This window comes from Podarcis melisellensis (genome assembly GCF_964234715.1).
Source record: "Podarcis melisellensis genome assembly, chromosome: 8".
Classification (NCBI taxonomy): Eukaryota; Metazoa; Chordata; class Lepidosauria; order Squamata; family Lacertidae; genus Podarcis; species Podarcis melisellensis.
Genome location: NC_138540.1, coordinates 12,123,193 through 12,138,077, shown reverse-complemented (window position 1 = coordinate 12,138,077; position 14,885 = coordinate 12,123,193). Strand labels below are relative to the sequence as shown.

At 49.2% G+C, this 14,885-nt stretch overlaps 1 protein-coding gene and 1 long non-coding RNA gene across 6 annotated transcripts in view; one reads left to right on the top strand and one right to left on the bottom strand.

The window, feature by feature from the left end:
- USP48 (ubiquitin specific peptidase 48) overlaps positions 1–11,732 on the top strand; it is a 39,635-nt gene extending 27,903 nt beyond the window's left edge. For 4 of the 5 annotated variants that reach the window (XM_081923119.1, XM_081923120.1, XM_081923121.1 and 1 more), the window contains 10 exons: positions 1,068–1,129; positions 1,478–1,588; positions 2,188–2,318; positions 4,188–4,294; positions 6,688–6,792; positions 7,422–7,577; positions 8,100–8,225; positions 9,277–9,325; positions 9,780–9,806; positions 9,934–11,732. In XM_081923119.1, the coding sequence (XP_081779245.1) occupies positions 1,068–1,129; positions 1,478–1,588; positions 2,188–2,318; positions 4,188–4,294; positions 6,688–6,792; positions 7,422–7,577; positions 8,100–8,225; positions 9,277–9,325; positions 9,780–9,806; positions 9,934–9,956 (897 nt within the window). In that variant the 3' untranslated portion in view covers positions 9,957–11,732. Of the gene's footprint in view, positions 1–1,067; positions 1,130–1,477; positions 1,589–2,187; positions 2,319–4,187; positions 4,295–6,687; positions 6,793–7,421; positions 7,578–8,099; positions 8,226–9,276; positions 9,326–9,779; positions 9,807–9,933 lie in introns of those variants that run through there. The other variant, XR_014171256.1, reaches the window with a different exon arrangement.
- LOC309376645 lies at positions 10,540–12,388 on the bottom strand. Its single transcript, XR_014171260.1, has 2 exons — positions 11,918–12,388; positions 10,540–11,883 (listed from the first exon to the last, which is right to left on the bottom strand). It is a non-coding gene; the product is annotated as an uncharacterized lncRNA (long non-coding RNA).
- Between the last annotated feature and the right edge of the window lie 2,497 nt (positions 12,389–14,885).

The window sequence follows — 14,885 nt, the reverse complement described above, 5'->3', positions numbered from 1 at the left end:
GTTCCTAGGGTGGCTTGCTGATGACGCGAAACAATGCAGTTTGGAACCAAATAAAAAACACCTAAATCGACTTAAAAAACTACATACAGCGGTATCTCAGGTTAAGTACTTAATTCCTTCTGGAGGTCCGTTCTTAACCTGAAGCACCACTTTAGCTAATGGGGCCTCCTGCTGCTGCCGTGCCGCTGGAGCACGATTTCTGTTCTTAACCTGAAGCACTGGGTTAGCAGAGTCTGTAACCTGAAGCGTATGTAACCTGAGGTACCACTGTATAATATACAGGCATGCCCCAGTTATGTGCATCCACTCGTGCGCAACTGCATTTACGTGCGCCACCATGAAATAAATTCTGTGTGCAGAGTCCAGGAACGTACCCCCCCCGCTTAAGTGGGGGAATGCGTGTATATCAGTCAGGGGTGCCACCTCTGTCTCTGGCACTGAAGGGTTTTTTCCTGAGAGCTGCTTCTCAGCCGCATTGTAGAGATCCAATCAGCAGCCCCCAAACCAGTTCTCTATTTCTGCGTCTGGGCAGTAGTGCCTGTGGTGAAGATCATTAATCGACAGTTTGTGACTGTCCTTGAATACGCTGTCCTCTGGGCAAAGGAAGGCCCTAGGTTAAGTAGCTTGTCCCTAATATATTTTGGTCTGCAACCCCCATCAGCCCTGGGTGGGTTGATGGAAGCTGTAGTTGAGAACTCTTGGAGGGCTCCAGGGCAGGTAAGACTAGTCTAATTGAATGCCCAGAGGCGACATCACTGCCTGCATGCATTCAGCCCCTCCTAAGTAAACCCACAAAACCAAACTACAGGCCGTGGTTACGAGTGATTGTTTACAGCCTTCTCAGGAAGCCTGATGAATGCTGCTTGGCTTTTTCTGAAAACAATCCTCTGGGCAGCAACTTTTAACCAATGGTTTCGGGGGTAGAACTTTAAATCGGCAGGGGAAAGGCTATTGGAAGCAGCCGTTGAAGTCTTCCTCTTTTCATGCCCTCCACATAACGTTCTGCAGGGGGACAAGGAACTCCCTGAAAGTCTGAAATTCACAAAAGTTGGCAAACTGTCTTTCAGGAGGTGGACGAACTGTACGTCGTCTCAAAGTTCTTCGTGGAAGAATGGAGGAAATTCGTGAGGTGAGAAGACAAAGGGAGAGCGAGTCTGGCTGCTGGGCCAAACCAAAGGCCCACATGCCCAGCCAGGTGCCATTATGACTAGTGGGTGAAACAGCTTCTGTTTCATAGCCCCAGATCTCTCTTGCTAGTCCTTGAAAACAGGGGCCTTCTGCATGGAAACAGGAGCCTAGAGACCCTTCCCCCTTTTATTGGAGCTGGAAGGCTCCTCTGCTTCCACCTGACACGTTCTCCCTCTTTCTAGTCTGGTTAAAATAAATTGAAAGTAGCAACCCTACTTTCCTGCTTGTCAGAAGGGCTTTTGCTATGCAATGCCTGCCATCTCTGCCTCTTCTTCTGACCTTCAACCAGGCGGCCTACACGTTGCAGCCCCGTCTCCTCGGTCGGGAACCGGGATCTTCTCTGTCCACATGGCGGCCTGATGTTCACGTTTGCCTCCATGACCAAAGACGATTCTAAACTGTGAGTTGCTTCCGTTCAGTAGTTGCATCTCTTTTTCAGGTATTTTTGGGGGGGGGTGGGGAGTGGGGGTGGTAAGCAGCAGTGAGGTGGATTTGCATGGGTTGCAGTTCAGTGCGCGGCTGCCCAGCTTAGGAACTCGGGGAGCTGCCATCTCAGATCCCTTGACCTGTCTAGCTCAGTATTGTCTGCACTGGCAGGCAGGGTTATCCAGGGTCTGAGGCAGGGCCTTTCCTCCCTCAGCCCCTACATTCAGATGCTGCATGGAATAGAACCTGGGACCTGTGAGGCAGGTGCTCTGCTGCTGATCTTAAAAAAGCAAGTTTCTAGTCCTCAAGATTCTGAATAAATAGCAGGCAGCCACCTCCAGAATGAAGGCTCACATGGGCAAGCAGCCTGCATTCATTCAATTCATTCATTCAACCAACCAACCAACCAACCAACCAACCAGGGTGGTGTTTGCTGAGGCTTTTCGAAAGCACTTATTTAACTGGGATCCCCTTCCCTGCTGCTTTCAATGCATGTGGTCTGGAGTGTTGTGGAAAGAGGGAGGCCGCCCTCCCCTTTCCAAGTAAGGCAGCATGTTCTGCTTCTTTGCACAGTATAGCTCTGATATGGCCCAGCGAGTGGGAGAAGATCCAAAAGCTGTTCGTGGTGGACTATGCCATTCGAGTCATCCGGAGGCAGCCCGCGGACGCCAGCCCCGAAGCACCGCTCTTCATCACCGAACCTGGTGAGTAAGCAAGCAAGTTTCCTCTGTCCCCCCCACCTCAAAAAATAAACATTAAAAAAAATCACTGGCTTGTGCGAACTCCACACTATGTTCTTCTCTTCCCACTCGGTTCTGGCATTTGCTTTTTCTGCAGGTGGCTGCAAGCTCAGGTATTCCACTTTTATTTTTAGATGACCTGCAGACATGCCCGACTGCCTGGGCTGTGTTCCATGCTGAGGTTGTGCACAAGACCATTAACTTGCATTATGTGAGCGTTGGGCCAAAAATTATTTCAGGCAGCTGCTGTGCTTCAGAGATGACAGCTTCTCCCGCCCAACCCCTGCGCTTTGGAGATGGAACAAAGACGTTTTCGTAGAGCCAGAGTATATATATTTGCGGCTGGTTCCTATTTCACATATAAGCTGCAAGCAGCGTTCTTTGTAAAATTTCTAGCGGCTTTAGAATTTTATGTTTTATAGTGATTTTTCATTGATCTTTTGGTGCGACTAACAATACAGAAGACACCTTAAAATGCAAAAAAGTATAACTAAAAGCAAATTCAGAACCAATGAAATATAGGATGATAAGACGTCATAAAGGGATTTCTGCATGTACCCCAAACCCACTTCAGATTTGAACCAGCTATATTATAATATGCTGGTTTCCTGTTATTGCAGCTGTTTTGTTATTAGTTGTTTTTCTACTTCCTTTATTACAGGAATCAAATGGGTAATGGATAATAATAACATGGATATGAATTTATACAATACAGAACATACTGTATGCTGTAGGATTTTGGTACTGGTCTGGGTTGTAAGCCATATTGAGGTAGCATTATTATCATTCACAATGGAGTGGAAGGTTCGCAGGTTATGAAGGACTTGCTCACAAATTTATTGACAGCTACAAAAATTATGATAACTAGGAAGTGGAAGGGGCAAGTAGAATATAAAATGGAATAATGGTATAAAGAGGTGTGGGATGTAGCTATTAATGATAAATTAGCATGTGCCACTAAGGTAAGATGGGGAATACGCAGGAGAAATTATGGAAGGTGTTTGTAGAATTGGTACTGTTAAAACGGGAAGGGGTCAAACCATCACAAGAGGCGTTGAAATTTTGGGAGGTTGGATAGTTACAATGAAATGGATTGGGGTGGAGTGCACATTTTTTTTCCTATTTATTTATGATTCTTACTTTTATCAAAAGAAAAAAGAAATAAATACAGTCATACCTCGGGATGAATACGCTTCAGGAAAAACATTTTTGGGTTGCGCTCCGTGGCAACCCGGAAGTAACAGAGCGTGTTACTTCCAGGTTTCAGCGCTCGCACATGCGCAGACGCTCAAAATGACGTCATGCGCGTGTTACGTTCGCTTCAGGATGCGAACGGGGCTCCAGAACGGATCCTGTTCGCATCCAGAGGTACCACTGTAAAAATAATTACAGTGGTACCTCAGGTTAAGTACTTAATTCGTTCCGGAGGTCCGTTCTTAACCTGAAACTGTTCTTAACCTGAAGCACCACTTTAACTAATGGGGCCTCCCACTGCCGCCACGCCGCCAGAGCACAATTTCTATTCTCATCCTGAAGCAAAGTTCTTAACCCGAGGTACTATTTCTGGGTTAGCAGAGTCTGTAACCTGAAGCGTTTGTAACCTGAAGCGTATGTAACCCAAGGTACCACTGTACATGAAGAAGAAATGAAGATTACCTCTGAAAGATCTGTACTTTTGTGTGTGTGTGTGTGTGTGTGTGTGTGTATAAGTAAATAAAGGCTTGTGGTTGTTCTTGGTTTAGTGACATTGCCCAAAGTGCTTGGTCTTTGTAGAACCAGACCCCGCTGGTAGTTCATCGGCCTTTTCCCTTTCTTTGCTCCCCAACCTTTCAGAGCTGTGCTCAGAATGCAGAGAAGGGCTCTTGTGCCAGCAGCAGAGGGACCTGAGGGAATATGCCCAGGCCACCATCTATGTGCGGAAAGTGGTGGACAACAAAAAGGTAGAGAGACTCTGTCCACCCCACCCCTGCGTATTCTCCTTTGTGCACTCTCTCTCTGTCTCTCTCTGCTTCATAAGGTAAAGGTAAAGGGACCCCTGACCATTAGGTCCAGTCGTGACCGACTCTGGGGTTGCGGCACTCATTTCGCTTTATTGGCTGAGGGAGCCAGCGTACAGCTTCTGGGTCATGTGGCCAGCATGACAAAGCCGCTTCTGGCGAACCAGAGCAGTGCACGGAAACGCCGTTTACCTTCCCGCTGGAACGGTACCTATTTATCTACTTGCACTTTGATGTGCTTTCGAACTGCTAGGTTGGCAGGAGCAGGGACCAAGCAACGGGAGCTCACCCCGTCACGGGGATTCGAACTGCTGACCTTCTGATCAGCAAGTCCTAGGCTCTGTGGTTTAACCCACAGCGCCATCTGCTTCATAGTTCTGGCCTAATCCCTCCTTCCTTCTCTGGCCTTCATAGAATCATAGTTGGAAGGGACCACGATAATCCTCTAGTCCAACCCCCTGCAATGCAGGAATCTTTTGCCCAATGTGGGGCTTGAACCAGTTAACCTGAGATTAAGAGTCTCATGCTCTACCAACTGGGATATCCCAGCCTTCATTGAGTTCTCTGTTACAGCACAATCCTGTCGGGGCCACTGGCATATGGACTTCAGGAACTTCTTAGGTGAAACGTTGGGGAGGGACTGTTGAGCTGCAATGGAACCTCCATGGCCAATGGCAGTATATCTCTGAACAGCTGAGCAGGGGGAAGCAAACGAAAGGTGTTTGTCAAGCTTGTGTGCTTCCTTGGTTGGAGATGGAGTCTCAAGCTATAAGAACGTGGGGAGAGTTTTCTCTGGGGCCTTCTGCATGCAAAGCACTCCTCTTGTAAACAAAGCCAGATTTCTAGTCCTCATGGTTCTGAGTAAAGGGCTGGTTTGAATAGGAAATTTCCTTATACCTTATGCTGATCCAGATCGTTGGGGTCATCTAGGTCAGCATTATCTACACTGACTGGCAGCAATGACTCTCCAGGGTCTTTCCCAGCCTCAATGGGTTTGAACCCAGGACACTGAGGCTCAGCCCTTCCCCAGCTTTATATGGTCCTGGGGGAACTTCAGGGAGCTGCCGAAAGATGCCCACCCACCTCAGGAATACATGATGACTCTCCCCTCTTCTGACATATGTCCTGGTGTTTCCGCCAAAGTGCTGGGAACCAGCTGATCCCAGCAGAATATTAAGTCCTAGTGTGGGAAGGTCACAAGATCCTGTTGAGCAGGTTTCTGGAGAGGCTGCATGCAGGATCTTCTTCCTCTGCAGCTGCTGCTGTTGCAAAAGGGCAGAGGGGTTTGTTTGTGTCGGGGAACAGAGCATGTTGAAGGGCAAACAGCATCACCTTGGCCAGCATAACAGAACGGCTGCAATCGGGCTGGTTCTTGCCAAGGGTCGCTCTTGGCAGGGAAGATCTGATCTAGGCTTCCATGCCGTTTGTGTCCTGTATTTTTAACACCTAGGGAGCGGGGAGAGAATTGAAAGACAGCGACAGTGGAAGCAATGGAGGGAATAGCGAAGCAGTCAATTTGGGTGAACAGGCCATTGCTAGAAGATCAGGTGTGCTTGTGGGCCTTTGGTGTTGCAAGATCTTATCTCAAAGCAAGTCCCCAAAGCTGATTAGGCTTCATATTTTGTAGTCAAATACATAAAAGGTAAGGGTACCCCTGATCATTAGACCCAGGCGCGGATGACTCTGGGGTTGCATGCTCATCTCGCTCTATAGGCCAAGGGAGCCGGTGTACAGCTTCTGTATCAAGTAGCCAGCATGACTAAGCCGCTTCTGGTGAACCAGAGCATCGCACAGAAACTCCGTTTACCTTCCCGCTCAAGCGGTGCCTATTTATCTACTTGCACTTTGACATGCTTTCAAACTGCTAGGTTGGCAGGAGCAGGGACCGAGCAATGGGAGCTCACCCCGTCGTGGGGATTCAAACCACCGATCTTCTGATCAGCAAGCCCCAGGCTCTCTGGTTTAGACCACAGCACAACCACTTAGTCAAATCCTCTCTATTTCACTCAGACACACACACACACAAACACACACACACACACACAGAGAGAGAGAGAGAGAGAGAGAGAGAGAGAGAGAGAGAGAGAGAGAGAGAGAGACTCAGACATATACACAGATACACACACAGATTTCTCCTTGCCCAATCTTGAGCTAGAGACCAGCATCTACCAGCAGCCTTATGACGCAACTCTCATGTTTTTGAGCCTTCTGTGGCTGCGGTGAACTCCTGACAACCTCTGACTTCGGGTGCCTTTTCCTTTTTTCTAAAGGCGACTTACAGGTGTGCTGTTTTCCCCTTTCCTTTGTTTTCCCCTTGCGTCTGATGCCATGTCCAGGTCATGAAGGATGCCGCCCCAGAGCTGAACATGAGCAGCTCTGAGGCAGAGGAGGAGCGAGAGGAGGCCCGCCTGGAAGGGGAGCAGGATCCAGATTTTAATCAGGTATGTCCTTGGTCACCATTTTTTTGTTTTAAGATCATTTGTTCCTCCTCCTGGGCCTCTGTAGATTGTGACCTCGCTCCTCATCTCTGCACCCTGGAGCCGCTGAAAGCAAGTGGTCGAAGCACACGATTTGAGGCCAGACTTAAAAGCATGTGCTTAAACTGCGGAACTCTCTCCCACAGGAGGCAGGGATGACCACCAACTTGGGTGGCCTCCGCAGTCAGAAGCAGCAATGCTTCTGAAGACTAGATGCTGGAAACCTGGGGAAGGGAGAGGGCTCTTGTTCTTGGGTCCTGCTTCCCGGCTTCCCATAATGGGCACCTGGTTGGCCACACTGAGAACAGGAGGCTGGACTAGCTGGGTCCGCTTTGGCGGGATCCAGCTGCAGGGCTCTTCAGTTCTTAAAAATGTGTGGCCAGTTCCAGTTGGCTGAAGGTTCATGGGACTTGGAAGTTGGACAGAATCTCGAGGGCTACACACAGGTTCCCCAAGTCTGGTATTGCAATTCATTAGAGCCTCTTAGATAAGAACATGGGGTGGGGATGGGAGTAGGGATTTTGTTTGCTAAGTCAGGAAACAAACCTGCCGCTCTGGCAGTCGAGTCCAATGAGCCGCCTTCCTGCTTCCAGGCCAACAGCAACACAAAACGGCAGAAAATGTCGCACCCAAACTACATCGTTTACCAAAAGCAGGGGATCCGCCGGAGCACGCGGCACAGGAAGGTCCGCGGGGAGAAAGCCCTCCTGGTGTCGGCGAACCAGACGTTGAAAGACCTGAAAATTCAGGTGAGGCGGACTTCGCCCTGAGCCCTGGAGGTGGCTTCCCTGAGTCCTGGCGGTTGGCGTGGGGAGGCCTCCTTCCTCCCCTAAAGCTATACTTGGGAATCCGTAGAATCATAGAATTGTAGAGATGGACATGATCTCCAAGGGATTGCAGCTAAAGCATCCCTGACAGATGGCCATCCAGTGGGAAAAGAGAAAGGGTGATGCTCACCTTGATGGTTCTGATCACTCTTTTAAGATCTGTGATCTTATTTTAAGATATTGTATCCTCCTCCTCCCCCCCAACCACCTGAAGTGAGAGTGGGGGGGAGCAGAGGAGTGCCCCATTGGCTGTGGGTTGGGGCTGAAAGGGACAAAGCGGAGGTGACAGATCGGGGCAAGAGAGGGAGAGAAACGGAGGAAGCAGCATGCCTCAACTTTTTGCTGTGTGGAGAAGCACTTGGGTGTCGTATTTCTTAAAAGCCACCTGTGTTTGTTTTGCTGCCTGCAACTGTTGCGCTTTCTGCCCCTCATTTTGGCACACAGATCATGCACGCCTTCTCCGTTGCTCCTTTCGACCAGAACCTGTCGATTGATGGGGCAGTACTCACCGACGACTCGGCGACGCTTGGCAGCCTCGGAGTCACTCCGGAGTCCGTTGTTTTATTAAAGGTAAGCCGGGAGAGTTGCTTGCCGCTAGGTGTGGCTCTCCTTCCGCCAAGATAGCAAGGCCAGTGGTTGTGTGCCGCAATGCAATCTGGCTCTCTCTGTACCAAAAACTTCCAGCCTACCTACTTTTCACTAGGAAATTCAGGGGCAGGGACCATATCAATGGCTACTATCCACAATAGCAATGCTCTGTCTCAACTGCTGGAGGCAACAGGGCTTCAGAATATTAGTTACTGGGAATCACAGGAAGAGAGTGTTTCTGTTGCACTCTGGTTCTGCTTGTGTGTTTCCCATTGCGCCATCTGGTCAGCCATTGTGAGAACAGGAGACTGGGCAAAATGGGCTATTGGCTTGATCTAGCAGGGCTGTTTGTATGCTTTCATGTTGGCTGAGCAGGGGCTGATGGGATTTGTAGACCAACACTTTGGGGATCACCAGTTACCCCTTCCTGCATTCATTCATCCATTCATCCATCCATCCATCCATCCCTGACTGGTCATAGTGCCCACCTGAGGCCTTATTTTGGCCTGGGCTCAGATCCCCCCTTCCCCCGCAAAAAGGAAGGCAAGAACACACTACCTTAACTTGTCATCTCCCCCGCCCGCCCCGGTCTGTAACTCTATTTGGATCTTTGGGCTGCCTTGATCTCCTTTAACTTCAAAACAGTGGTTGAAGAAGAGCCACTGGAAGTAAGTGCTGGTTTTGACTTCTGGGAGGAAAAGGTGGCTGGCTAGTGGTCAACTCCTGTTGACAGAGATAATTAAGTGGACCAGCCCCTTTCTTGTCTGAAGCTATTGCAGACACCTTTATAAAAAGTCAGTAGGGATAAGCCACCCTACAGCCCTCCTTGCCACAGCTGTGAACAGTTCAAGCCAGGTTCCCAAAAGGGGACGAACCGCCTTGTTTCTTTGCTTTTATTCTGGAGTGTTTGGCCTGGAAATGTCGTCTGGTGACATGGAGCAGGAGGCCTTGTCTCTCTTTTGGAAGCACATGAGCCAAATTGGCTTAATAGGGCTCCTCTTCTCATGTCTCCCTTTCCCCCTTCTTCCGACAGGCAGATGAACCAATTGTGGACTATGCAGCAATAGATGATGTAATGCAAGGTAAGGAGAAGTTTGCACACAAACGCTCCTCTGGAATAATCCCTGCTTCTTCCCGCCTGGTCATTTTTACCTATTGGAGTGGGGAGGCAGGAGGTGGTAACTGGAGCAAAGGGTCCAGTCTGAGACTGACTCACATGGTTGTCAAGGGGTGGGAACGAGACCCTGGTCACCCCCCCCCTCCCAAGTGTCAGGGAAAGCTGCCAAGAAGACGTTATTGAAGCTTGTGGGGAGCTGTAGCTCGGTAGAGCATCTGCTTGGCATGTCGAAGTACCCAGCATTCAGTCGTCATCTCCACTTGGGACTGGGAGAGTCTCTCTGCCTGAAAACCAGGAGAGCCACTGTGGGCAATATTGAACTAGAAGGGCCAATGGTCTAACTCTGTACAAGGCAGCTTCCTCTGACCCTAACCTCCACACCTCAGAATGTACCTTGACCTGTTTGCTTTCCTTTGCAGTCTGCATGCCTGAAGAGGGATTTAAAGGTAGGCTTTGTTTTCTCTTCCCTCCAGCCTTATTTTTACCTGCCACCGTGTTTTGCTCTCTTCTAAGCTTTCTCCCCCCCCCCCCGCCTTTCCAAATTTCCCCCTCCCCCTTCCATTTACTCTCCAGGTACCGGTCTCCTTGGACACTAATGTTTTTCGACAACCGCGCCAGCAGCAGAAGTAACTGGGGTGTAGGGAGATGAGTTTGGGCTCTGGCTGGGCATTCCAGGAAAAGTGGACTTCAAAAAGACCAGCCAGCCGCCCAGCCCCCTTCCTGGAGGTGGGACTCCATTCTGAAGGGCCTTGGCCCCCTAACACACTTGCGCTGCAGGAGAGAGAGAGAGAAAGAGCTGTTCTTCGGAGGAGAGCTTCTGGCCTAGTACAACAGAGGTGGAGCGTTGAGCGGTTTCATGGCTGCACCTCTCCGTTTCCCCCCTGCAGAGGAAGAAGGGTCGGCTTGCTGCAGCATCAGATCTCCCCCACCTCCCCTCCTGCGACCTTCATTTCTGGATCTGCTCTTTCAGCGAGGCAGGTGTTCGGCTCCCTGGCAGAGGTCTTTTGTGAACTTGCAGGGTTTTCTGTTTCCAGTAGCCCTTGGCTTCCTCTGGCACTTCATAGATATGCCCCCCAGGATTGAACAGCCTGCAAAATCCCTTTCTAAAAGCCTGAGGTTTGGGATGGGTATGGGGAGAGAGGCACTTATTCAGCCTGTTATCAAAAAACAATGCCCTCCTGTTTTGTTTTGTTTTGCTTTTGTTTAAGACTTCACTTCCAACATATTAAGATGGGCCCCTGATAATTAATCATAGTGAATTATTCTCGGGAATAACTTGATTTATTTTGGACCACTTTCTCTGGTGGAGGGAAGCCCTAGTTTTCAGCCCTGCCAGATTGACCCAGTTGCCCAGGAGCTCAAGTGAGACTTTGGTGCGAGTGGAGGCAGAGTCTCCCCGCCCCCGCCCCCGCCCCCCACACTTGCCTGCCTTTTTCTTTGGAGTGGGGAGCAATGCACAAACGCTTCCTTAGACCTTCTGACACATATCCAAAAGAGCTTTGAAAAATGATAATGGTCCTGCACAACCGTCGGGCGGGGGGGGGGGAGCTTTTGCATTTTGGAAGGGTGTGAGAAGTTCATTTTCCCTTTTGTAACAGAGAGCTGTAAAATTGGTGGTCCTACTATACTATCTCAATTTGCTGTTCCGGGGAAGGCAGGAGAGGGAGCCTGCGAAATTGGCAAGGTTTTCCAGCTGGGGCTATGGGAGTGGGGGGCGTTGAGGTTCGTTCTGGGTCTACCTTCGTGCTGGCTTTGGATCCAGTGAACAGCCCTGGGTCTTTCTTTTTAAAGAGGCGAAACGTGGCGCTGAACAATCTTATTCTTTCCCAAGGTAAAGAGTTAACAGTAATAATTCAGTCTGCCGTTGTGAGTGCTTTATAGAGCAGCCTGCCTTTCTCTCCATCTCCATTTCCTCCTCCTTCCTTTCAGAAGTCAGGCCCAGAAGTGGTCTTAATTGTTCTAGATGGAAAGCAGCGATGCATGGACATCTAGCCCCTGGGAGTTCTGATATTTTTATTTTCCATTTACTTCCCCCACCACCTACCCACCCCCCTTTCCGGGTTTCGTAATATTTCCTTGATGGGGGGTGGGGCAGAGTGTGTCTTAATTCACAAGGAAGACCGATCGACCATGCTGTGCTTGTATATATGTGTGCATACTGAGTGAGAGAGAGAGAGAGAGATGGAGACTGACACACGAGTGATGCCTAAATTGTACCAAACCACCATTTCTGCCGGTCGCAGCTCAGCAGGGGAAATGGGCTCAAGCCTCACTCCTCATGCTTGGGACCCTCTTCTTCGTCCACACTTGCAAAATGTTTTTGGACTAGTTTTCAGAGCCTTATTAAAAGTGTGTCCACATGGTCAGTCTTACCTTATTTGTACTGTATTGCATATAAAACGTGTGTCTTTTTTTCACTTGCCTGCTCAGGTATTTTCTTTCCCCCCTGCACTTTTATAGATTCCTTATCAACCAGTCATGACAACTTCTTTCTGTTTTTCTTCTAAAATTGAGGTTTAAGAGCTACACACACACACACACACACACACACACACACACACACACACACACACTGTTGATTGTCATCAACCCTTATGCTGGCTTGACTCGTATCTCACTTGAAGACACACCGGTGAAGCTTAAGGCATTGAAGCTACAACTTCCCTGCTTGTTTTCTCCCCGTTGTCATGAAATGCATTTATTCCCCCTCACACACACACAAATTTATGAGGTAGCCTCAGGCATTGCTCACTGACAGAATTTAGCACACTGAAGTTGTGGTTTTGTTAACATTGGAATAAAAATCGCAAAGCCTAGTAGTGAGTTAAGTATGAGCTGCCTTCTCTAAGAAACTGCAGGCTAGCTTTTCGAAATAGTATATTGTTCAGAAAAGCGCACCCGAAATGGTCAAGGGAAGGGGGTGACACCCCTGTGAGGAAAGGTTGGAACATTTTGGACCTTTTAATTTAGAGAAAAGACGAGTAAGAGGCAACATGATAGAAGTTTATAAAATTATGCATGGCCTAGAAAGAGATAGAGAAAATAAAGTGAATAGATAAGAGTTTTTCTCCCTCTCTCATAACACTAGAATTCATGGACATCCAACAGAGCTGAATATTGTAACTGTTCACGCAGTGTAAACTATGGAACTCCCTGCCACAGGAAGCAGTGATGGCCACCAACCTAGATGACTTTAATGGCAATGCTCTGCCTCTGTGGTTGGAGACAGTGATGCTTCTGAATACCGCTTGCTGGAAACCACAGAAGAGGAGCAGGCTCTTGTGCTCAGGTCCTGCATACGGAGTTCTCCCCATTGGGGTATCTGGTCAGCCGCTGTGATAAGATGATGCTGGACTAGATGAGCCACTTGCCTGATCCAGCTGCCTCTATTATATGTCCCTGGTATATCTGTGATGCAACCAAGACTGCATTGCAAATATGTCTGCAAACATGACAATGAAGTCTTGGCAACATTAACACTCCTGTATGAGAATCCCTTGCAGACGACTGCAGTGCCTGGAGACAGGCAGTCCGGTTGTGTATCCACAACTGAGTAGAGGAAGAATGACTCCTAGGAGGGGCGTAGAGAGAAGAAATGGCATGGTGTACCTGTAGCAGCAAAATTCTCCCCACCTGCAATAAAACGGGCCTCTCCTGCATCGGTTTCTACAGCCACAGTAGCCGCTGTAACTCTCCCAATGGTTTGACTTCACCCTCAAAGGACCACTCCATTGTCTCTTGAGACGGATGGAGGCCAACAATGTCTGGGCCTGGTGGGAGTTGTATTCAAACATTGAGGGAAAGGCTGATTTCGTTTCTGCTTGTTGGTTGTAGGTGACAAGGTGACTTGCCTCCAGACAAGTCTCTTAATCACTCCATCCTAGTAGCGGATTGCATGCATGAAGAGTGGCTCATGTGCTGCCGAGATGCTTGAGCAAAAATCAAAATGACACGACTTATTCTGGTGGCTGTTTTGTGCTGCTGCTGGGAGTGCAAGCTTGCCTTCTGCCAGGATCTGTTGTACCTTGCCGATTGGAGTTACCGTAACTGTTTTGTGTTTCCTGCACTTTCCAGGAAAATGTTTTGGGTGGTGTAAGCAACATGCATATACATACCCAAGGCAAAGATCACGCCTGAAAGGCGGAAGGAAGCAGCTTCTCTCATCCCTGTTGTCCTGCGTCAATGGTTTGTCAGCCTGAGTTACAAACTGCTGTGTGTGGATGAAGCAAAAAAGCTGCCTCTTATACTATGAAAGCCTTTCCAAGCATGAAGGTCACTTGCCCCACTCTCTCTTACCCATGGTAGCCACAAGTCAACAGAAAAGCCCCATCGAGGGGTGGGGTGTTGTGTGGCCAGGATTTGGCACAGATGGGTAGGAGTAAATGCAAAAAAAAAAGGTCACGCTGTCCCTTTTTAATAAACAGAATAACCTCCAGCACCATTTTGTGGTCCGTGATGCTGAAACATTCCAGCCTCTGGCGCCATTATTTTCTCTTGACATTTGCCCTTTCTAGATGGTACCTTCTCAGAGCCTGCTCTCTGCATCTTCCTCTCTCCTTTCCTGCAGTAAAATCCCACTGCGATAGGTCTTCCACAGATGACCTGCATGATGTCTTTTGTTGTTGTTGCAGGGGCTGGTTTTTTATTTTGGAGATTAAAAGGGGGATATTTGAATCATTGTGTTTGCCTGTACGAAAGTCCCCAGCACCAAGCTGAAAAAATGACAGTACTATTGACTGGCAGCAAGTAGTTCTCCGGGGTTTCAGACGGAAGGGGATCTTTCCTTAGCCCCACCTGCACAAAAAACCAGGGACATTCTAGATGCAGAGCAGGTGTTCTGAGCTGCAGCTTGCCCTTTAAGACAGGAAATCCCCGTATACTGAATCAAGCCCACTGTACTGTCTACACTGGCTGGCAGCAGCTCCGCTGGGTTTCTGGCAAGGGCCATTTCCAGCCCTCCTTGGCGATCTCAATAGGCCAGAAGTCTCTGCTTTTGCTGAAACGGTGCAGTGCTTAGCATGTTAGACTCGGCCCTGGGAGAGCAGGGTTCAAATTCCCACGCCGTGAAGCTCGCTGGGTGACCTTGGACCAGTTGTTGCCTTCTCTCAGCCTCGCCTACCTTGCAGGGTGGTTGTGGGGAGAGAGGAGGGGGCGAGCCATGTACACCACCTTGGAGGAAATGTTAAGATCAAAATGCAGTGGAATCAATAATTTGCATGCAGAAGGTCCCAGGTGAAATCCCTACGAGCACAACCAGGTAGAGCTGGGAATGCCCCCTGCAGGAAACCCTGGTGCGCAGTTGCTGCCAGCCAGCGAAGACAGCACTGGTCTAGATGGGCCACAGGTTTGCCTTGGTATAAGCAGCTTCCTGGGTTCATTCCCAAGTTGGCCGGCAGATGGTTCAGACGGGGAGCAGCTGGCTGTGTGCCGCAGGGGTGACATGTTCACCCATCGAGGGAGATGAAACGGGAACAGGTCCTTCATCCTGTTGATTTGGCCCGGCAGCCTTTTTCTGCTTGTGGGTG